The following is a 22,060-nucleotide window of genomic DNA, read 5'->3' as shown; positions in this document are numbered from 1 at the left end:
AATATTTCATAACAAAATATTGAAATCCACAGAACTATAACCCTATTCTTGAAACCTGGGTTTTTAAAACTGGTTTTCACAACGATACCCTGTCTAAGTTGCGACTGTACAGAAAATTATTTTGTCGGTTTCCTTAAATTCAGAATTGAGTTTTTTTCTAAATCATTTAATATGCCAATAACAGACTTTATTTAAGTCAGAAGACTTCATAACTTCAAGTTAAGTCATAATTGAAGAGTTTTAGGTCGTCTTTACAGTCACATCCTTTATAGGTAACCCTGTATCTTATGTTAGATAAATTTCCCTGCAGTTACTGGGAAGTTTCTGTTCCGTCTCCCACGCTTCGAATAAAACTCTTGAAGATATTGCCAAAATTTAGCCAAAATTAGCATTTTAAAACATACTCTCTGCACACCGCAGGCCTTCAGGCCCTCACCTGTCCAGGCATGTTTATTTATGCAGAATTATACATGACATTCAAGACTAGAAACCGTTCCCCCAACCAGACATATTTGCATATATTTAGCAAAACATTCTTGGCTCTTCTTTACAATCCCAAAGCTTTGATCTGTGAAACTAAGGAAAGCCCAAGCAAACCAAGAAAATTGACCTGTTAAACAATAATCAAGTGTATATTTTCAAGATAAATTGGACATCAAAAGCATGTTTGTTAACCTTTTCCCTTCATTTTACCCAAAACTTTATTTATTTTTCCCTATTCAGCAAATAAAACCCACACACAAAAAAAAGTTTTTTAGAAGGAAAAAAAAGATTTCCAGAAGGAAACAGATTTTCAGAAGGAAAAAAAAGATTTTCAGAAGGAAAATTAAGATTTTCAGAAGGAAAAAAAAAGATTTTCAGAAGGAAAAAAAGATTTTCAGAAGGAAAAAAAAGATTTTCAGAGGGAAAAAAGATTTTCAGATGGAAAAAAAGATTTTCAGAAGAAAAAAAAGATTTCCAGAAGGGAAAAAAGATTTTCAGAAGGGAAAAAAGATTTTCAGAAGGGAAAAAAGATTTTCAGAAGGGAAAAAAGATTTTCAGAAGGGAAAAAAGATTTTCAGGATTTCAGATTTCCAGAAGAAAAAAAAAGATTTTCAGAGGGAAAAAAGATTTTCAGAAGGAAAAAAAAGATTTTCAGAAGGAAAAAAAAGATTTTCAGAAGGAAAAAAGATTTTCAGAAGGAAAAAAAAGATTTTCAGAAGGGAAAAAAGATTTTCAGAAGGGAAAAAAGATTTTTAGAAGGGGAAACAGGCTAAGAAGAAATGATGTTTCAAGAAAATATACCTAAATACAGAATACAACCTGAAGAAACAGATTCGAATAAAGTTATAAACAATTTCTTAAACTCTGTCAACTAAAATTCTGTTGGAAAAAAATTAAGGAGTTCATTTAAATTCTGAATTACCCCCTATACTTTAAAATTCCTATAACCCCAAGGTTTGATTACAAACATAAAAATAAAGAACAAAACAATAACAGTACAAGAGAAATGAAAGAATGGAAGTTTTCAATGAAGTATAATTGAATATAAAGGTACACATGAAGGATAAGCCAGGTAATCTATATATTGCCAACAGTGGCGGGAGATCTTGGTTTTTTAAACGAAGGTATATAAAACATAAACAGTAAACAGGCTTCATACATTTAGGAGAGAAGTTGGTTGAAATCGTCGCTGACTTGAACCATCGGTACATGTAGATCGTCGGCACTCGGACGATTCTAAAAATAAATAAATATATTTGTAAGATTTCCTTTCTAAAATAATAAATTGCATTTATTGTTACAATTTATTTTAAATAAATAACATTTGTTAATTTATTTAAAATTTTCTTAAAAGGGGCTGTCAAAACAATTTCAAAACGGGGTCTTTAAATTTTTATCTGAACAGCAGCAATGTGAAAAATATCGTCGTCCATCTTTTTTCTCAAGCATGGAATTCTGTAAATTTTCTCAATAGTTTCTGCAGCATAGATAAAAAAGTGAGTCTTAAAGAGAAACCACAATTAGTAATGATCAGTTGTTTAAAAAATAAAAAAACCAAGGATATCTTCTAAATTTTTCTCAGATAGAGTACAGTTAGAGTACAGTTGTAATTCGGACATAATCGTCAGCAGTGCCTTTATTACCTTAGCTCCAGGTATTTCTCCGAGCTTCCATTCCCAGTCCATCTTCTGAACAGCATTTAAACTCTCAGCTTCATTATGGTGGCGTAGAACCATTTGCTCCTGGAATATCGAGTCATTTGTAAACAAATAGCACATTCAAAATTAGGTCTATTTAAAAAAAATCCCTCGTACCAAATGAAACATGACTATTTTCACGTAAAAAGTTTTCAAGACTTCAAATAGGAAATTATTTTAGAATATTTATAGATGAACTGCTGATTTTCAAAAATTGGTAGTATTACCAAAAATTTCATTTCAAAACCAAGCAAGCTGTAACTAAGATAAAGGGTNCCCCCCCCACACACTACAAGAACGGACCATTTTGGAAGGACTGAGTCACTATTTTTGAAAAGTATGCAACCTTATTTAAAATTGGTTACAAATCAAAAATCAAAAGTCAAAAGTCAAAAGTCAAAAGTCAAATAAAATCAAATTTAGGGATTGTCCAGGAGCTCCCTAACCTGACAGGGGTTTACCTTTATTTTCTCCCACTTGTCATCAACATCCTGGAGCCAGGATATAAATAATCTTCCGTTATACCTGTAACAACATAAAGTCAAATAAAGGATATAAAAGATTAAGATAAAAAATGTGCGGATACACGAATCCCCCCCCCCCGTAATCCAGCAGGTTTCCGCCTGATCAAAGCTATGAAATACGTTCAAAGATTAACATAAGTTCAAACTAAATGCTTAGAAGAATTGATTTACGCACGAGATAAGCTAGTTGAAAAGTCAGAAACAAGTGCTAGAAAGTACAAACAACTCTTCAAGATATTCCAGGACTATTAAAATTAATTTAGGAGCCCTTATTTATGACGCAACGATAGATACAGATAGAAAATAGCTGAGTAGCTAAAGTAAAAAATGATTATTGTTGTTCTAAAAAATAGTGGTCAAAGGAAAGTTTTTAAATTTATTTTTTTCCTCGCCTAAAAATAAGCAATTTCCCCCAATTTAGCGAATTTAAGGAGGGGGGGGGGGGGAAATAAAAATGTATTCACCTGCTCCTGATATCCCTGTTTTTCTCCTCCTGGTTCGGATCAATGGGAGTATAGATCTCCTTATCCCTGAATTTTAAAAGATGCAATTATGTTTATCATCAACAGACAATCCATTATCTAATCATTATTTTTTTATTATACGAAAAAAATATGTCAAAATAACTATAAAAAAAACTAAATGATAAATTCTTAATTATCATATATAAAATCTAATTTTTATAAATCTGAATCACAGCTGTTTTACCTTAGAATTGTACACACACTGTAAGGAAGGGATTGGTTCGCGAGCGCTCTTGCAGCTCTACCGTGCACGCGCAATATTTCCTACAGATTGCATAATAAATACTCCAAATCATTCAACATGAGGTTTGATTTTGTTTAAAATCTTCAGGGCACAGACAAATCTCAAAAACCGAAGTGGGTAAACTCAAATCAAAATATAGTTTTGATACAAGAAAACTTGGCTTTAAAACTTTGAAAGATCTCTTGGTTCCTTGTCAGAAACTGAAGAGTTTGATGAGAGGCTTTGCAGTGCTTCGCAGCACTGTCGGTTGCACCACCACCAGCCTATGGACCCACCCTATAGAAGCCTCTAATTTCCTTGGACTGGAAGAACTCGAAGATCCTGACCCAGGATGAAGCTACAACAACATTAAAACTTTGATTTTATGCAGAACTATTTGGCCTACCATTTCAATAACTGCATTGAGTATCAAATATGACTCAAGTAATTTAAAAGAGAAAGAAGGGGGGGGGGGGGGTAAAAGATCCGGAAAAATCACGTATATCTGCAAAATAAAAGTCTCCTGCTTATATAATAAAGTATTTAACCTGTTCTACTGCAAGGACAAGCTTTTCCTTCTCTACCAAATGCTTCATCCGAAGTTTATACCTTTCATCCTCCTGTAAAATAAATATTAAATTTTTGTTAATAAAAAAACAAGGTCATATTATACGTAAATAATTCTAATTCATGTTTTAACTGCACGCTACGGATTGCAATAAACTAAATTACGATTTTCCTTGACAAACCATTACGAAAGTTAACAATAAGTTTGGAAAAGCTGAAATTTTAGGATCTTAACTCCATTGCATGGATTAAATTCGATTGACTTGAATTTCCATAAAAAATTGATTTTTCCCGCAAATTCTCCTACCTGAGTTAGAAACAAATCTCTGAAGGGTCCCTCCAGAGACGGAGGTGGTGCAATTTTAGGTATAGGTTGGATCCTTGAATCCTTCCCTGTGTTACCCTGGAGATGGTAGGTCTTCTTGTTCATGAGGTACTCCCTGAACCCCTGGGGAGGTTTAGGTTGAACCGGAAATAGATTCTTCCGCCTCTGTTCAATTTGTTTCCGGATGTTTAGATGTTTCTCAATATCTGTCAGAGGTTCTCCGCTCGGTCGGTTCATTCCGTCGTTTCCGGAATTTGCTTCCTCGTGGTGATTGCGCATTTTCCGTTTCTTGAAATGATATTCGTTCTGTTTCCGTTCTTCCTCAACTGTCATTTCTGACGGACCTTCCTCGTCGGTATTTCCGCCTCGACTCCGAGTAACGCGGTTTCCAGTCTTATCGTCCGTGGCGGAGTTTTCTGTATCATTCGCCTTTCCGCCTTCGGAGGATTCACCATCCTCCGAATTTGCATTAACAATGTAGGAGGTTTTCTTTTTATCCTCATCCCGTCCTCCGGAGTTATTACCAGAGTTAAGAACAATCTTAAGCGGAGGAACTTTTAATCCTCCCTCTCCCTTCCCCTTCTCCCCTTCTTCGTCACTCTCTCCCCCACCATCAGGTTTAGTTTGCTTTGTTTTACCAGGACTCGGAGCTGGACTGTTATCTCCTCTTGTACTCCCAGGGGGAGATTTTCTATCACCGCCCAGCAGAGCTCCTCTGCCCCGCCCCGCCTGCTTGCCTACATTCTTCTCTGTAGAGTTTCCCCTCACTCCTCGACCCCGTCCAGCATCCTCCTTCTTCCGTTTCTTATTTCCTGTATCCTCCTCATCTTCATTCTGTCGTTTCTCTCCTTCCCCGCCCCCTGGCGAGGCACTGCCCCTGGAGGAGGTGGGCGTGGCCTCCTTACTACTAGTCTTAAACTCATAAACATCCTCTTCTCTCTGTACAGTTGAACTAGTAACCTCCTCTCCCGATGCCATTTCACCGAACAGTTGACCACGCCGGAACGCTTCTCCGGATTTAACTCCTTCTCCGTCCCGTCTCCAGTCTTCAGCTCCTTCCTCCTCCTTGTCCGGAGACACCTGGTCTAGGGTTCCTTGGAGTAGTTTAACTACTCGGGGTAGGTCAGGGTTCTGACAGGGGTTCTCAGGATTACACGCAACCTGATTTAATAAACCAAATAGAAATATCTTTCACTAAGTATTGTTGAATAACTTGCTAACATTGTTTTATATGTTACATATGACATGACCCGACCCAGTATGCATTTTTTAAACCTTACAAATAAATAGTCCAATTATCTCAAATGTTCAATCATTTATCGTAAAAATTAAGGTATGGGCATAACTAAAAGAGAAAGTTACGATAACATCACAGAAATGTTTATCCCCTCCCCCCCTCTTCCTCCGCTTTGATTTAACCTATTATAAATGAGGTCCCTGACCTATCCCAGGGGTCTGTCATAGTGAACGATTTTTGGACCCCCCCAGCCCCCCCCCGCCCCCCATCAATTTTGTACATGACCAAATTAGTATTTATTTAGCATTATTTAGGGTTAGGTTAAGACACTTTCTGGGCCGAGCGCTGCGGCTAGGATGGGCTATGGGGCCGAGCGCTGCGGCCACGGGTTAGGTTAGTTAAGACACTTTCTAGGCCGAGCGCTGCGGCCACGGGTTAGATTAAGTTGAGACACTTTCTGTAAGATCCATGTACAAAATTTATAGGAGGGGGGGGGGGGGCCAAAAATCGTGCTCTAGGATTATACCTATCCCTGAAGCGACGATTAGATCAAAAATGATTATGGCCTATACACATCAAATCGGCCAAAATATTAATTTGTTTTGATATGTATTTCAATAAAAAAGAAAGGGCGAGGATAAGTACAATAGAACGGGACCAATTTAAAAAAACACGCGAAAATATGAACTAAACATTACATAAAGGAATTTACTTTGACACTTAGTGTTCATATTCACCTGCAGGGGGGTTTTCCTATCGGAATTTAGCGCTTCTCTATCAGCTCCAGAGTTTAAAAGTAGCTTCACAACCTACCAGAGTAGTTTATATACAAACTTATATAAGATTGAACTGCAAATCTTGACGAATATTTACTAAAAAATTTAGTTTAATTTATAAATTTAGTGTACGCCAGAAATCCAAGATGGCGACGGTGAAAACCGACCCAGCCAGGTTTAAGCTTTATCCAAACAGGGTTTCCAAAAATTTTCAAAAAAAACTTTTTCCATTTTTTCTTTTAATATGGAAAATGAAAAGTTTTTCGAGTATTAAGGGTTTATTTTGGTGTTAAAGATTGAAGATAATCTAATATGATATGGGACGCTCTGTACCACACATTTTTCAGTAATTATTGAATACAAGAAAGCATTAGCAACATGGGGAAAAATCACGTAACAAAAATTGTGTTTAAAATTATTATGGCTCGACGGAGATTAAAGTAGAAAAAAAGTCAATTTAGTTGAATCTATGATTTCACCATAAATGCAAACATACTTGAAACAAAACAATAAAAATACAAAACAACAATCAAAGCTTACATGATTCAGGGGTCCATATAATTCCTTTTTCAATCCCATTTGGGATTGACAAATTTGAAAGAAATGGGGACAATTTTTTTTGTGGTCTGTCCTAGTATACGATTTTTGGATAGTGGAATTTGAAAATGTTTTTTAATTGGGGGCAAATGGGGGCACAAATGTGTAAGTGGAATTTGAAATTTTATTTTAATTGGGGGCATTTTTTTAAAAATTGTGGGCAAATGTGTTAGTGGAATTTGAAAAAATGTTTTTAATTGGGGGCGTTTTTTAAATTGTGGGCAAATGTGTTAGTGGAATTTGGAAATTTGTTTTTTAATTCGGGGCATTTTTTTAAATTGGGGGCAATGGGGGCAAATGTGTTAGTGGAATTTAAAATGTTTTTTTTTTTAATTGGGGACATTTTTTTCAAATTGGAGGCAATGGGGGCAAATGTGTTAGTGGAATTTGAAAATGTTTTTTTAATTGGGGGCATTTTTTAACAATTGGGGGCATTTTTTTTTAAAGTTGGGGGCAAAAAATTATTTTGGGATCGAGAAAATCTGCTATTTTGGGAATTATATGGACCCCTGGATTTTAGTTAAATATCTGGCAGGAAAAGTGTTTAAAATTTTAACATTTTTTCTTCATTGAATAAAATATATCCATGGTTTCATGTATTTGAATTAAGCTTAAAGAGTGGAAAGTGATTTATAAGTGGAATGATATTTCTTTAAAATTAATAAAAGCTAAGAAGGGCGATTATGAATTAATAATAGCAAACATCTTGCCATTGGTTCTACAGATAAGCTTTGTTACACTAGTATCAATCATGAAATATAAAAATAAATTTGATAACATTTTTTAAATATTTTGGTGAGTCGATGAAATTTTGTTGAAAGGTATTTGTCCTAAACTAATAAATATTTTTTGTTTGAATCTAACCTTGTAATGTCCATTCCTAGAAGCGTCATGGAGCGGGGTTTCTTTAAACATTCCAGGTATTCCAACGTTAGCTCCAGCCTTAAAAATATTTTGAATCCGATAATGTCCGTTTATTACTTTAAATTTGTTTTCTCAATGCATAAGATCTGAATCCATTGGATCCACAAGTGGCAAAATAGCAACCAAAACATTAACTATCAGACTTTTTGCTCTTAAATACACACATTTTAAGTGTATCATATCATCTTCTAATGATTGAATGATAATGAAGTTTCTACTTTTAAACTATCAAGAAAAGAAGAAGAAAATCTAAGAAGTATTTTTTTGAGGAAAAAATTAAAATATTGGGCTAGATCCATTTTATTACAAGACGAATCCGGGATCTGGACCAACATCAAAATGACATGGATCCTTAACACTGTCTTTGTTGTTACCTGGATCAGTAATCTTGCAACACTCACAATCCCTTTATTACAGGCTTCATGGAGCGGGGTCCAACCTTAAATAATTTCAGATAAAAATGTTGGATGATTTTATCAAAGAGTTTGATGAGAAGAATCCTGGATTGTTTGCCAGGGTTGATATTCCAATAGGCACTAAACTGATGAAGATTACAGGACAAGTTATAGGGTTTGAGAATGCTAAGGAGAGTGATTTATTTGCCCAGATCGAGGATGTCGAGAAAAAAGAATTTGTTGATCTCAGGAACTGTGAAATCAGAAACATCACAGATTCAGAAAGGTTTGAGTATAAAATTACTAAAAATCATTAATAAGCGGTTGGTTTGCTAATAGTTGATACATATTGTAATTTTTAATTAATTTAGGCCAACCTTTGCTGACAGCGGATACAAAACATACAAGAATATGCACATCAATCTACAAGTCTACAGGAAATCAGATTCAAACACAGCATTGGTTAAGTTGAATGATGAGATATGGTTAAGTGCAATGCAACCAATAAAAGCCAACCAGGAGCTAAGCTTGAAGTTTGGAGATGTCTACTGGCTGTATCAAGCTGGGAAGAGTGAGAATATACAGGTTCGAGTAGTTGCACAAATATACCTAGACCAGACTATCGAATCCAGCAAAGGAATTTCAACCTGGAGAACCTGGACAGTACCTGAATGTGAGGAGTATCTAGCAGGATTAAAAATTGATCAACATGGTGAGTTTGTCAAGAGTCTTCATGTAGAAGGATATAACGCCAGACTAATTCTGTACAGAATTTTGCAAGCTGTTGGATATATCCAACCCCCGTCAGGAGCAGACTATCAAAAGTTTCCGGAAACTCTGAGAACCATTGCTCACCAATCTAGAGACCTCTGCTTTTGGCCTGTTCAAATAGGTACTGCAGATCAGGGGTGTAAATTTTCTTGAAAACTTATTTACCCCCCCCCCCCCCCTCCTTTCCCTCCCTCAGTATAATAGATTAAGGGTTTCCTCACAGAATTGGGGAAAATATTAAATTTTAGTGGAAAATAAAAGTTTTTTTTATCTCAATGAAATTGGAATATTATTAGTTAAAGTGAGATCAACGTTTTTTCTTTTTTTCAGGACCGTCTTCAGAAGAGACAGAGAAGATGAGACAAAGAATGATGGATTGTATTGAGTATGGACCTAACGCAAGTTGGATACCTTTCCCTAAATCAAAACAACTCTATTTAGCAGCAAAAAATAACAACTTGGACCTCGCCAAAGAAGCAGGGAGGGATGGTAACATCAATGCTTATGGAACATGCAACCACTGGACCCCACTACATGTTGCATGTTATCATGGGTCTCTAGGTTAGTTTAATCTTTTTTATCAAGTTCTTTAAATGATTTTTTTAATATTTTAGAAGTGGTGAACTATCTTCTGAATAAAGAAGCTGTGTTCAATGCTAAAGACAAGAACGGACAACTTCCTGTTGATCTAGCAGAACAACAAGGACACCTTGATGTAGCTCAATCCATCCTTGCCACTTATACTCGGCACAGTCTGCTTGTTACTACTGTCCAAAGGTAAGATAACACTTCATAATTTTTTTTAATAAAGAACCAAAAAAATTATTACATCATTTTTTCCTGCTCTAGGTTGACCCCTGATGTTAATGAGAATACAGATGAAGAAGAACTTGTTAAGGAGAAGAAACTGAAAGGCAATGAAGCCTTTAGATCAGGAAATTATAAAGAAGCTTACAAACTTTACTCCGAAGGGTTGAAGTCCTGCCAATTGAAGAATTCGGAGAAAATAATCCTTTTATCAAATAGGTAAAATTGAAGGAACTGTACAGTGTACAGTGTACACTGTACACTGTACAGTGTACACTGTACACTGTACAGTTAACACTCAAAATTACGCCTTCAGTCATTTTCATAAAAATTTGCTCTTAAAATGTTATTAGGAATGAAAAAATAAATCTGTAATTTAGAGCTCAAGTATTGATCCAGGCTAAAGCTTACAACTTTGCTCTCCATGACATCAGAGAAGTTTTACTTCTGGACCCGACACATGAAAAGACACTTCTAAGAATGGCACATTGTTATGAAACCATCGATGCAACCAAAACTTTAGAGGTATGGTCTGAAAATCTATAAAGAGATATTTTCAAGTGACATTCCATTTAAAAAAGAGAAGCACTGCATCCTTGATACGGTTTTCTGACTAAAATTGACTTGCAGGTTTTATACAGCAGAGACAAAGAACACAATTTACAGAATTCCACACTTTTCCCATAGTTTGATCAGATAATGATTTAAAGGGTACCATTGTGACTGAGACGTGCCACTCTTTCTTGCTTACTTGAAATATTGGCATATTCCTTTTAAAAAGAATATAGTGAAGGATTTGATCTAAATTATTAAACCTAAACCCCTAGGTTCTGGACCTAATGATGTACTGCACAGTTCCTGATAAACTAGTTCATGAAAGGAGAAGATATCATTCTCTCAAGTCAATCCTAAACGTTGAAGTCAAGAATGATAGACAGGAAAAACAAAATGTTCCTGACAAAGAAATGAGCTCCTCTGAAGCAAGGTGATAATAAAATTGAATTTTAAGAAAAAACAAACATAATTTTGACATTTTTTTATGCAGAGTTTCAATTCTTGGACAGGAGTATACTCTGGAAAATATTCCGATGGAAAGCCTTTTGGAGCTGAGTTTAGAATCTCTTCTGGAATTGGATGCCAGGATTCAACAACATGAGAATTCAAGATAAATAAAGTCGTCTTGGAAAAACATGTAATTACGAGAGAATAAATATTTTTTATATTTGAGAACTTGTTACCTGCGTTATCTTGAGAGTTAGGATCCGCACCAAGTCTCAATAGTTTTCTCACCAAACCAATGTTCCCTTAAAATATTGATGATACTCATTTTAAAATATCAAATATCCCAAAAGTTTTGTCTGTCTATTCGTTTGTGTCTAATAAACGTCAAAACGAATGAACCGATTGGGTCCAAATTTTCAAAGGCAACCGTCCCACATGACCCCAAGGAAGGTTTAATGGATCGTCAAAATTAAATATTTCAACTGAAAAAAATGTTGATATTTCTATTTTTGAAATGCGGCCATTAAAATGGAAAAATCCGAAAAAATTTGAGAATGATTAAAAAGGCGACCTTCACAACTAATAGTGGAAAAATGAAAATTTCTTAGCATTTATTAGCATGCTAACAACCCCTTTTCTTAAGCAGGTTTAACCATTACTTTTAAAGATGTGTCCAATTAGATATAATTTAGAAAAGAAAAATATCTTACCTTTAATTGCAGCACAGTGCAGTGGTGTCTCTCCTCGATGATTTCTTTTACACACCTTAACAGATAAAATAAAGAATGAAAACAATAAAGTAATGAACAGAGTAGAAATCAAAGATTTTCTACACATCTGAAGAATATTTGATATATTAAAAGCTATTTATAACTTTATTTCTAACCGAAAAGTATTTAGTTGTCGATAAGAAGTAGGTTCTTTTAAAATTAATTGTAGTTCTTTCAGTTTGTTCTTTTTTTGATCTATAAATTAGAATAAAAAAGTTGAAAAGTTGAGATTTCACAGAGAAATCTAATATTAAGAATAAAATTGAAGGGGGGGTTGGGGTTGGAGTAGAAGTTTAAGGACTTTGACTAAAAGGCACTAAAAAAATTCCTTAATGTAGATTTTACCATGTTGGAGGTTCAAGTAAAAATATTTTTTTTTTTTTTTTACCTTTTTCAACACTCTCTCTTCTGCCGGTGTCCTGGGTGTCCCTGATGTAGTGGAAGGGGTTCCCTTGTTCCCTGAGAGGGGTGTCCCCTTACTGCCTGACACCGGAGTACTCCTGGAGTTTGGAGTGGAGAAAGTTCCGTTGAGGACTCCCAGGGGAGTTCTTGGAGGAGAGGTTATGCAAGGACTACATTCTGAAAATACTTAAGTGTGAGAACAAGCTGAAAATGTAACTTTTAAATTGAGATTTAGATATTTCTCACAAATATCATTTATAAAAATCTAGTGATGTTCAAAAGGGGGGTTGCCTCGGAAAAATGTTGTTTCATGGTTTTTGTAACAAAGGTTAATTCCCTTATTTTTAAATTGAATTTGATCAATCCAGATCAAAATGGAACTATATTGCATTTGTATGTTGATTTAGATCGATAATCTATATAATAAAACTAGACATTCATTTCATGTTGCCAATAGCCAGCCAAACGGCTGGACCGAATGGACTGACATTTTTTATGGACACTCATGGTTGGCCGGGAGGTGTCTAAGGCTAAAAAATATAGAATTTTTTAAAATTAAATATTTATATTTTTCCACGGTTATATATGTAAGAGATAAGAATACATCGTAAGTATTTATCCCTGTAAAGTGTAAACAGCTGATGACGTGTTTACTCTAATATTCCTACAGACTACACTCTACACAAACTTTTTGATAGGATAGCCATCTACATTTAATTATTTGAGTTTAGTTTCTTAAATTAATTTATTTGTTTTGTGCCACAAAAAAACTTATTCAAACAATAATATTTAATTTCTAAGTATTTTATTATTTCAGAAGTAAGAGATAAGAAAACGAGTTATTGCTTGTCTATGAAAATGAATCCAAGAATTATAAATATAATCTCCAGACCCTATTCTAGTATCAGGTAAGGACGAGTGTACTGCAAAATGTACTTCAAGTGTGCCATAAATATCCGATTCGTTAAACATTCTCTAGCTATTTTTTAGCTGCAAGCTAGGGGAGGAAATCTCAGCTAAATCATGGTTAAAAAATGTCGAACGAATTGAACAAAAGCAAACGTATACATGAATAACGGCGTAAAGGGATGTCAGTTCAAGTTTTCTCCATTTTTAATCCCTCTGATTCACAACAGTTCCCTTTTCCTGAGGATGACGTAGATATTCTTTTTTTTCTAGCGTAAAATTTACCAGTTTCATAAACTATAACGTTGTTTACATTAATACTCTATAGTACAGTTCACATGAGTTTTTCGACGTGTTCAGTTCACATGAGCTTTTCAGCTAGAGAAATAAGGACTTTTAGTTTTTGATGAAATGATCAGTCAAAAGTTAAAAATATCACTGTGAATCTCAAATTACACTCTATAAATGGAGTATCACTTCAAGTTAAGCCTAATTAAAAGAACTATTAAAAGATGCTTAATTAATTAAATCAAACAAAAATGACACCATACGCATCACTTTAAAGCAAATATTAAGACACTTTAAATAGATAAGACTGATTTAGAAGAAGTGCCGTTGAGGATGTTTTCATTGTTGGACATGCTAGAACACCGCTTGGGTCATTTCAGGGTCAACTTCAGGTAGTATTGTTTATATTAATAAATTAAATATTCTCTATAAAATAAACAAAATTAATTTAGAGTTTATCAGCGACAAGGTTGGGAAGCATTGCAATAGAGAACGCAATCAAAGCAACTGGGATAGATAAAAGCGCAATTGAAGAGGTAGTAACAACAAAAGAATTAGAGAAATCATATATCTATGCAAAACAATAATTACAACTTGGCCAAAACTTTTGTTTTGAATAGCTCTTAGTTTTGAAGACTAAGCTGAGAGCTGAATACACAAATTGAAGATTTAAAATTATTGCCCTTATCTGGTCATAACCTAAAATCAAACTAGGTGTATATGGGATGTGTTGTACAGTCTGGACTAGGACAAGCGCCAGCTCGTCAAGCAGCACTAGGAGCTGGTCTTTCCAACACTACACCCTGTGCTACAGTTAATAAAGTGTGTGCTAGCGCTCTCAAAGCGATTACAATGGCTACTGCTCAACTGGCAGTAGGACACAGGTACTACTTTAAAGAGAATTGATAAGGATAAATGTTTGTGCTTGCACACTCAAAGCTAGTACAATGGCGACTACTCAACTGGCAGTAGGACACAGGTACTACATTAATAAAAAGAGAATTAATAAGAATAAATGTTTGTGCTTGCACACTCAAAGCTAGTACAATGGCGACTGCTCAACAGTAGCACACAGGTAGTAGTTTCATTAAATGGAAAAGCAATAAAGAGGATAAAAAATATTTAGACATTTGGCATTTTTTGCATTTTCAGTAAAACTTAGCTTATCATAAATCCTGAAATACAATTACAAATCTAGAGCTAGTCTTAAGGTATCAAGATGGGTCTTTAAGTTCGAAACATAAACGTAGTTTCAAAAATAAAACCATTGAGAACAGAAAATATTTGAGTTACTATCCTTCTGCCCTTAACTCAAAAAAAAAACCAAAATACAAAAAAATACATCTTAAATTCAGATTTTTTTCTTTCCAGAAATGTCATGATTGCCGGAGGCATGGAAAGTCTGTCCAACAGCCCCTTCCTTCTAGAAAGAGGAAGCACACCCTACGGAGGAATAAACCTGAAGGATAGTTGCAGTTTTGATGCACTAACAGATGCATACTCAGGCTGGCATATGGGCAAGTAAGTGGAATTAAAGAGATTGTCTACATACTTTTAATCAACCTTCCATTTCAGGACTTCTATTTGAATATCCTAAAACTTAATTCAAACTATTGTTCATTGAGAGCTTTTTTTTCTGAAAAAGACTTCTGATTTCTAAAGCATAAACAAAGAAGCATAAACAAAGAAGCATAAACGAAGAAGACTTTAACTAAATTTAAAAAATCCCTTTAAATCTGATGTGCAGATGTGCAGAAAATACAGCTGAGAAATTAAACATTTCCAAAGATGATCAGGACGATTATGGCATTTTAAGTTACAGGTGACCAAAATTTTGTTAATAATAATAATAACGTTTACTGTTAAATATCTTTTAAATTTACAAAATTGTTAGAAAATAAAAAATCATGTCTACAGAAATGTACAATATTGTTACAATTAATGTTTCCTTCTATTTAGAATAGTAAAAGCATAGCATAGCTGTTTGAATGCTATATCCTGAAGTAATCAAATAATTATACGATCATGGTTCTTCTATATCCAAATAAACGTTTAAAAAAATCCCTTTAATTGTAAAAAGATTTTCAATTTTACTTTATAGCCTATATCTGGTAATTAATGAAAGTATTCAGGAGGACAGAGAAGGCGATTGAAGACGGAGTATTCCATGGAGAAATTTATCCTTTGGAAGTAAGGAAAGGAAAGATAACAACTATTGTTACAACGGATGAAGAGGTTTCCAGGTAGATCAAGATGGAAGAAAAAACGAATATCTCTATACAGTATTATTTTAGGAATGATTATGAAACTTTTCGAGAAACCAAATTGTATTGGGGTAAAACAGTTGCTGTCGGATCGTCAAGTAAACTGGCAGATGGAGCCACTGCTACTATCCTTGCTAATGAAACTGGACTCAAGTAAGATGAATAATACTGGAATTTTTTTTTTGAATTAGTACAATACTGCACATAAATATCTGTACATTACATAAGATATCAAGATAACCTTTCTAATAATAAAACTAAAACAGCACATATCTTTAATTGATCTAATTTTCTCAGTATCAACATTCAAATATTAATATCTTTAGAATGCACAATTTGAAACCTCTAGCCCGGGTTATTGCGTACTCCGATTCTGCAGTGAATCCCGTGGACTGGCCAGTGGCACCGGCAAAGGGAATACAAGATCTTCTTAATAGAGCAGGTTTAAATCAATATTTTTTTCAAGAAAAGACTGTTGACATAATTTCATGTAACATCCATGTTAATAGTGGAATTTTTTGTCCACAACAGCACTTTTAAAGTGACTAAACGGAAAAAATATCGTCGTTTTTCTCATGTTGAATTCTGACAATTTTCTGTATTTTCTCTCCAGTATAAATAAAGTATAAAGGGTATCGTTATAAATCGGACATGACACTCTAAAACGGATGTTTACATGAAAATAAGTCTACGGTCTGTCACTGTAAGATAAAAAATATTCGACTTAAAAACTATGTCTTATACTAATCTAGGGATGAAAAAGGAAGATATATCCAAGTGGGAGATCAATGAAGCGTTTGCAGTCGTAGTTTTGGCGAACGCTAGAATTCTTGATCTAAATCTTGAGGATGTAAACGTCCATGGAGGAGCAATATCAGTCGGACATCCATTCGGGTTAGAAAGAAATTAAATTTTTAAGAATGCATATTAGAATGTTTATAAGTTTTAGAAGGAAGAATTGAGAAAATCAAAATTATATCCTGAGTAAATCGGTTGTTTTTGTATTTAATATTTAATTACGGACATCTGATCACAGAATAAGATTCGTCCTAAACCTTTTTTAATACCTTATTTATACTCATAAACAGGAAACACTCCTTTTAATCCTAATATAACTAGGATGAGTGGGGGTCGGATAACCAACCATCTGGTTCACACTCTAAACTCTGGAGAGTTTGGTGTAGCTAGTCTTTGCAACGGCGGAGGAGGAGCTGGGTCAATACTTGTACAGAAACTTTGATCCATTATTATTATGATTATTGCTCTTCAGAAACTTTTATCAATTAAAATCATGATCACTGTTCTTCAGAAACTTTGATCAATACTCGCAGAGACAGTTTGATCAATTCAATATTTATCAATACTCAACCAGAAACTATGATCATTTATTTTGATCCATTCTCAGTACTCATTCGTAAAAACACTTTGATCAAATAAAGTAATGACCAATGCTATTACAGAAATGTAATCGATCATAGGTTTGATCAATATTTTAATTAATCTAATGTAATATCAATGCAACGTTACCTATTTAACCATACAATTTGTACTTTTTAATTTAAGCATTTATCTGATAAATAAACTCTAGTTTTAATAATAATATTTGTTTAAAGAAAGAAATTTAATTTTTTTGGTACATGAAAACAAACCTTTTAGGAATGATAGGAATGATGCCATAGACAGATATATGGGTTTCTTGCCATTGCCAAGTAGACAGAAATATAATTTTTCTTGCCATTGCAAGTAGAAAGACATATATTTTTTCTTGTCATTAATAATTAGGCAGATGTGTTTTTTTCTTGCCATTGTTGACAGATAAAGTTTCTTTTGCCATTGCCAAGTTGACAGATAAAGGTTTTTAAGCCATTGCCAAGTAGACAGAAATATGATTTTTCTTGCCATTGCAAAGTAGACAGATAAATGGTGTTCTTGCCATTGCAATGTAGACAGATACGGGTTTTTTCTTGCCATTGCTAAGTAGACAGAGGTGTGTTTTTTCTTCCAACTTCATTAATTTTTTTAAGTAATCATATTTTCCACCAAATAGATTCGTGTTTTGAAAACAATAAGTTTTTTTTTAAATTTCTCGGTTAATATTTTTCCACTTAAATCCCAATCCGGTCCGTAGATCGAGATCCGCATATTTTTGCGGATTCGGATCCGGGAGAAAACATGTCGCGGATCTTAAACAATTACACTTACCACTGCTAGTAGATGAAGACCCACTTTTCTCCATTTGTTTGATTAATGCCAACTGTTGACGTTCCGACATGGGAGTGTGGCAATTGGTCCCAGACCCCTAAAATAAAATAATAAAACAAATCCTGGAAACATTTAAACGCGATATTTTAAAATAAATTGAATTTTGAAGTTACTTTTCTAAAAGATTCTATGAAATTTTATATTGGTTGGGTACTATCAAAACATGTAAATAATTCTGGACTCAATGTGCGTACAATGTCAGTGTTCTGTTTAAAAACGTTTTATCGTAATTTTAAGTGACCCATCATTTAAAGAGGAAAATGGCCAATTTACAATGGTACCATTGAAGCCTAACTCTAATAAAAAATGTGGATGATAACGTTGTTTTTCTAGCTGGATAAGTGATAAATTTAATTAATTTCTCCATTGTAAGAAATTCGCAAGTCTTTGTAAAGAACCGAACTAATAAAAACAATCAGTTTTCTAAATACATAACTAATTCACACTTAATCAGACAAGTTTGAAGGGTACTGTTGTGAATCGTAAATACCACTCTAGCAAGGATCTCTAGAGATTAAGTTCCAGTCCCTTTTGGGAAGGTTGAATTTTATGTTTATTTGAAAGAATATGTAATAAAAATACATTAAAGGGACTTTTCACTTAATGTTAAGTTGACCCTCCATGTAAGAAGTTGCATGCCTACTCACAACCTTTATCTGGGCCACAAAAAGGAAGATATAATTTATATCTGGAAACGTGCCTAAGACCTATATATGAGCAACAAAAAGGCAGATATAATTTATATCTGGGAACCAGTGCTTAGGATCCATTTAATTTTGATGCGGATCCGGACTGGAAAAAGAGGATCCAGATCCAGGTCATTTCTTTAAGATTTACTGAATTTTTTAACAAAAAATAATTTTCAAATTTTTGTTTTATTATTTTCGCTTATTTTAATCCTAAAACATAATGAATCATTCAGAAATGAGGATTTTTTTTATAATCTCTCTTTTTTCAAAAGTTCAGATTTATGAGTAAAAAAGTTTTTTTTGCAGTTTTTGGTTGATATTTTTGCGGATCCGGGAACCCAAAATCTTGCGGATCCGGATAAACCTATATCTGGGCAACAAAAAGGAAAATATAATTTAAATCTGGAAACTTACATTCTCGCAATTTCATTCTTAGTTTCTGCTCCAAAAATTCGCAAGAAAATTTGAATAGAGAAACCACAATAAAAAACCATCAAATAAATCAATGATATCTTGATTAATATTTGCTTAAACGAAGGGTTGTTTGGTGAAGCGGGTATGCCGTCACTCTAGGAATGGAAGAGTGTACTTGTACAAACTAGACCGAGTGCTTTACACTTAAATAAGCATTGTTTTATTGAGGATTCCAAAGGAGTCCGAAAATGTTTCGCCCATTTCAGAACTTCATTACAATTTGAATAATATTACCTTAGAACCAACAACAGTTGGTGATTGAGCCATGTTTTGTACTTTAAGTTTCAATAATGCCCAGTCTAGGTTTCAGAGATCAAAAATTATTATACATTTTCTCTGAAAAAAACAAAGTACAAAATACATTTTTAAATACACTTCTATACCACAGATGTGCGACGAGTGAGAAACACAAGCGTGTCAAAATTTTGTATTTAAGTGAATCCAGGGTCTTGCTTGAACAAAATAATTACATTTTCCGAATTAATGATATTTATCTTCTGTAAGTTGGGCGAAATTGAATAATGATAGATGGTTAGAATCCGAGTTGTTTATTCAGGAGATTTGGATTTATTGAGTCCAGGGTTGGATTGGAAAAGCTGTGATCAATCAGTATCCGGATTGGATAGTAAGAATCCGGATTGGATAATCAAAACCCAGCTTGGATTCTTAATTCTTTTTGTTAATTTGTCAGAATCCGGGTTGGATTCTCAAAATGCTGATTGGATACTAAAAATTCCGGATTGAACAAATAGACTGGGATTCTAGGGTTACGAATCTGATTTATCAAAAAGCCTGGTTTGATATTTCGGATCCAGGTTGACTCCAGGATCTAACCAGAGCAGCCTCTACACCCGCAGTGTATACACTCCACTATCCTCCCCTCCTCTAGTTTAGTTTTAGGAACACGACAGATACAGTTCGTGGCGAAGTTCGTATCACGAGTCTAAAAAAATTAAATTTTTCGTGAAAATTTTATCAAATTTATATAGTGTTAAAACCTAAAAAGTTCTTTTTAATCGGTCGCTTATCAATTCATGTGGGGTAAACTTCAATGGATTATGTAAACAAGAAGTGTATAACAAGATAGTTTTTTTTCGTCAAAAAAAGGTTGATTCTTTTAGACATGGATGGAGTGGTTGAAAATCTTTTTAAATGTTGTAAATTTTGAGCGACGCAGAATTTTTTGTTATCCAAGCCTTCCGACCCTGCGGCTAATTTTCAATTGTTGTTAAAATAGTATTTTATTAAAAAAAATGAAGCTGATAAAGGAAATTTTACAATTATTTATCATTATGTTTATTATTAGCAGATAACCCATCATTCAATGAAATAGGCATTAAGTATCTCAGTGAACTGGGATTATACCTGGATACATCGTAGGCAACACAGGTTTTCATATCCTTGCTTCTTCCATTTAGCGATCAGGTTTTGGTCAGCGATCTTCTCCCTAGATTAGGTAAATTAGCGATCTTCTCCCTAGATTAGGTAAATTAGCGATCTTCTCCCTAGATTAGGTAAATTAGCGATCTTCTCCCTAGATTAGGTAAATTTGCGATCCATTAATCGTTCAGAGCTGAGAAAACTTAAGATTTGTGGATATTGAGATCAATGCGTGATCTCCTCTTTTTGTTAGTCTTCAAATTATTATAATCTGTATCCACTAAAGTGCCTAAAATACCAATCAGTGTGTGCCAAAAAAGAGGATTAAGAAATTCATAAGTTTCAACTTTGGATATTTTGATTTTAAGCGATCTGGATTAAGGGTATCCAATTCTAAAGTTTTCAGCTCAGGATATTTAATCCATGGGTTAATTCCTGATGATGATAACCACGTCGCGCAAAACGAAAAAATTTTAGATCTACGCGATGAAATTTCAAAATGACAACTCATTTTTAAATTTTTAAATACATTTTTGTTGACTTTTCTTGTGAGAAACCTACTTGATGCAATAATCATAGAGTTCTCTGGAGATAGCTTTCCGTCTGTAGAAGAGGTCGAAGATGTATCTAGATTTCTGATGATGGATTTTAAATATCGGCCACAGGGTTTCAGTCTTTCTCTTACCCTCGTGACCATCTGTCTCAGCTTCCCGCATTTTACCTTCCAGCTCCTGAACATATGTATTTTAATCGATACAGTCCCGGGGCTTAATTTCATCTTGATGCGGATCTGAATCCTGAATCCGCCCGGATAAAATAGATTCGGATTTAAAACCAGATCCGGGTCCTGAACATTTCAAGATCTAATGATTTTAAGACTAAAGTTCAAAAAAAAATTTTTCTGCTAATTTCTTATTAAGAAATTGGGAAGTTCTTAGTAATCTTTTGTTAGTGTAAACATTAGAGATTTGTGTTAGGATTGGTTGACATTTGACATTTTCCCTCCTGGAGCCGGATCCGTATACAGGAAGCAAAAATGTTGCAGATCCAACGGATCCAGATTCAGAGAACTGCACAATTCTAAAATCTATTGGAACATTCTTTAATCTTAGAACTTTATTTAGATGGCGTTTAGTTTATTTTGTGGGAGAAAATGATTTACATATCAATACCTTGTACCATAACTTGTATCGGGGGTTCACCCCGTTACACACTTTAAGGAACATTTGAGTAAATATTTTATTTCTTAAGCAATCATTTTTGATGTATTACTAAATTAGCATGATCATTATCTTGTTATAAACTTATTATGTTATCTTGTTTTCATGGTTGTAATCATTAAATTATCATTACTATTTTGAAGGACAGAGATTACATGATTTTTTTGTCCATACCTAGCACATATATTCAGCCTGCTTATAAACACTCTAATCAATTTTTAAGACAGGGTAGACTTTGAAGTGTCGCAGCGTCTTGGACTTCGATTTTACCGCTCGAGCTCACTTATTCTTTTCTATAGCTCTTTACATGCACATTTTAGCACTGTAAAGCACTTCTTGTTACCTTGAAACTCTTATTGATTTCTGCTTGTGAGCGTGAGAGCTTTAAATCACAGTGACCTCAGTAAAATAAAAGCCGAAAAAAGTTATTTATAATTTTACTGTCCTTTAAACTTTAAAGTTAATACCTCTAGTGTTGGTTCGATGAGTTCCCATCCTTCTGGGGGAGGTTTTCTGCTTCTACGGATCTTAGGCATTCTGTATATCTGGATGT

The 22,060-nt window shown here is 34.2% G+C and overlaps 4 protein-coding genes across 4 annotated transcripts; 2 read left to right on the top strand and 2 right to left on the bottom strand.

The window, feature by feature from the left end:
• Positions 1-1,500: 1,500 nt before the first annotated feature.
• Positions 1,501-19,248, bottom strand: LOC111703468 (ankyrin repeat domain-containing protein 11). The gene is made up of 15 exons (XM_023475417.1): positions 19,142-19,248; positions 17,685-17,781; positions 12,011-12,201; positions 11,563-11,617; positions 11,089-11,154; positions 8,252-8,316; positions 7,818-7,895; positions 6,318-6,389; positions 4,326-5,504; positions 4,000-4,071; positions 3,413-3,492; positions 3,169-3,234; positions 2,642-2,705; positions 2,127-2,225; positions 1,501-1,719 (listed from the first exon to the last, which is right to left on the bottom strand). The coding sequence occupies exons 1-15, from the start codon at positions 19,172-19,174 to the stop codon at positions 1,645-1,647; spliced, it is 2,292 nt and encodes a 763-aa protein (XP_023331185.1). The 5' UTR covers positions 19,175-19,248; the 3' UTR covers positions 1,501-1,644.
• On the top strand, positions 8,334-11,077 carry LOC111703471 (uncharacterized). Its single transcript, XM_023475420.1, has 8 exons — positions 8,334-8,558; positions 8,644-9,164; positions 9,374-9,604; positions 9,658-9,820; positions 9,893-10,069; positions 10,231-10,375; positions 10,678-10,835; positions 10,896-11,077. Exons 1-8 carry the CDS (start codon positions 8,338-8,340, stop codon positions 11,017-11,019), a joined length of 1,740 nt encoding a protein of 579 aa, XP_023331188.1. The 5' UTR covers positions 8,334-8,337; the 3' UTR covers positions 11,020-11,077.
• On the top strand, positions 12,824-17,072 carry LOC111703473 (acetyl-CoA acetyltransferase, mitochondrial). The gene is made up of 11 exons (XM_023475422.1): positions 12,824-12,932; positions 13,535-13,610; positions 13,671-13,754; positions 13,933-14,102; positions 14,590-14,739; positions 14,966-15,040; positions 15,351-15,461; positions 15,513-15,635; positions 15,809-15,924; positions 16,235-16,376; positions 16,602-17,072. The coding sequence occupies exons 1-11, from the start codon at positions 12,877-12,879 to the stop codon at positions 16,720-16,722; spliced, it is 1,224 nt and encodes a 407-aa protein (XP_023331190.1). The 5' UTR covers positions 12,824-12,876; the 3' UTR covers positions 16,723-17,072.
• Positions 19,243-22,059, bottom strand: LOC111703478 (protein BUD31 homolog). The gene is made up of 4 exons (XM_023475428.1): positions 21,975-22,059; positions 20,849-21,018; positions 20,273-20,354; positions 19,243-19,850 (listed from the first exon to the last, which is right to left on the bottom strand). Exons 1-4 carry the CDS (start codon positions 22,041-22,043, stop codon positions 19,737-19,739), a joined length of 435 nt encoding a protein of 144 aa, XP_023331196.1. The 5' UTR covers positions 22,044-22,059; the 3' UTR covers positions 19,243-19,736.
• Position 22,060: the final 1 nt, after the last annotated feature.

This window comes from Eurytemora carolleeae, unplaced genomic scaffold (genome assembly GCF_000591075.1).
Source record: "Eurytemora carolleeae unplaced genomic scaffold, Eaff_2.0 scaffold449, whole genome shotgun sequence".
Classification (NCBI taxonomy): Eukaryota; Metazoa; Arthropoda; class Copepoda; order Calanoida; family Temoridae; genus Eurytemora; species Eurytemora carolleeae.
Note: the sequence above shows the minus strand (reverse complement) of the source record. Positions and strands in the feature narration are given on the sequence as shown.

Excerpts from the sequence above, each read along its gene's own strand:
- LOC111703468 (XM_023475417.1), bottom strand. The coding sequence starts at position 19,174 with ATGGCTCAATCACCAACTGTTGTTGGTTCTAAG. Across the intron at positions 11,155-11,562 it reads GCACTGTGCTGCAATTAAAG|GGAACATTGGTTTGGTGAGA; the intron begins GTAAGATATTTT and ends CAATATTTTAAG. Across the intron at positions 3,235-3,412 it reads AGTGTGTGTACAATTCTAAG|GGATAAGGAGATCTATACTC; the intron begins GTAAAACAGCTG and ends TTTAAAATTCAG.
- LOC111703471 (XM_023475420.1), top strand. The coding sequence starts at position 8,338 with ATGTTGGATGATTTTATCAAAGAGTTTGATGAGAAGAATCCTGGATTG. Across the intron at positions 9,165-9,373 it reads CTTTTGGCCTGTTCAAATAG|GACCGTCTTCAGAAGAGACA; the intron begins GTACTGCAGATC and ends TCTTTTTTTCAG. Across the intron at positions 10,070-10,230 it reads ATAATCCTTTTATCAAATAG|AGCTCAAGTATTGATCCAGG; the intron begins GTAAAATTGAAG and ends TCTGTAATTTAG.
- LOC111703478 (XM_023475428.1), bottom strand. The coding sequence starts at position 22,043 with ATGCCTAAGATCCGTAGAAGCAGAAAACCTCCCCCAGAAGGATGGGAA. Across the intron at positions 21,019-21,974 it reads TCATCGAACCAACACTAGAG|GAGCTGGAAGGTAAAATGCG; the intron begins GTATTAACTTTA and ends ACATATGTTCAG. Across the intron at positions 20,355-20,848 it reads CTCTATGATTATTGCATCAA|GGAGAAGATCGCTGACCAAA; the intron begins GTAGGTTTCTCA and ends TACCTAATCTAG.
- LOC111703473 (XM_023475422.1), top strand. The coding sequence starts at position 12,877 with ATGAAAATGAATCCAAGAATTATAAATATAATCTCCAGACCCTATTCT. Across the intron at positions 13,611-13,670 it reads CATTTCAGGGTCAACTTCAG|AGTTTATCAGCGACAAGGTT; the intron begins GTAGTATTGTTT and ends AAATTAATTTAG. Across the intron at positions 15,636-15,808 it reads GCTAATGAAACTGGACTCAA|AATGCACAATTTGAAACCTC; the intron begins GTAAGATGAATA and ends TAATATCTTTAG.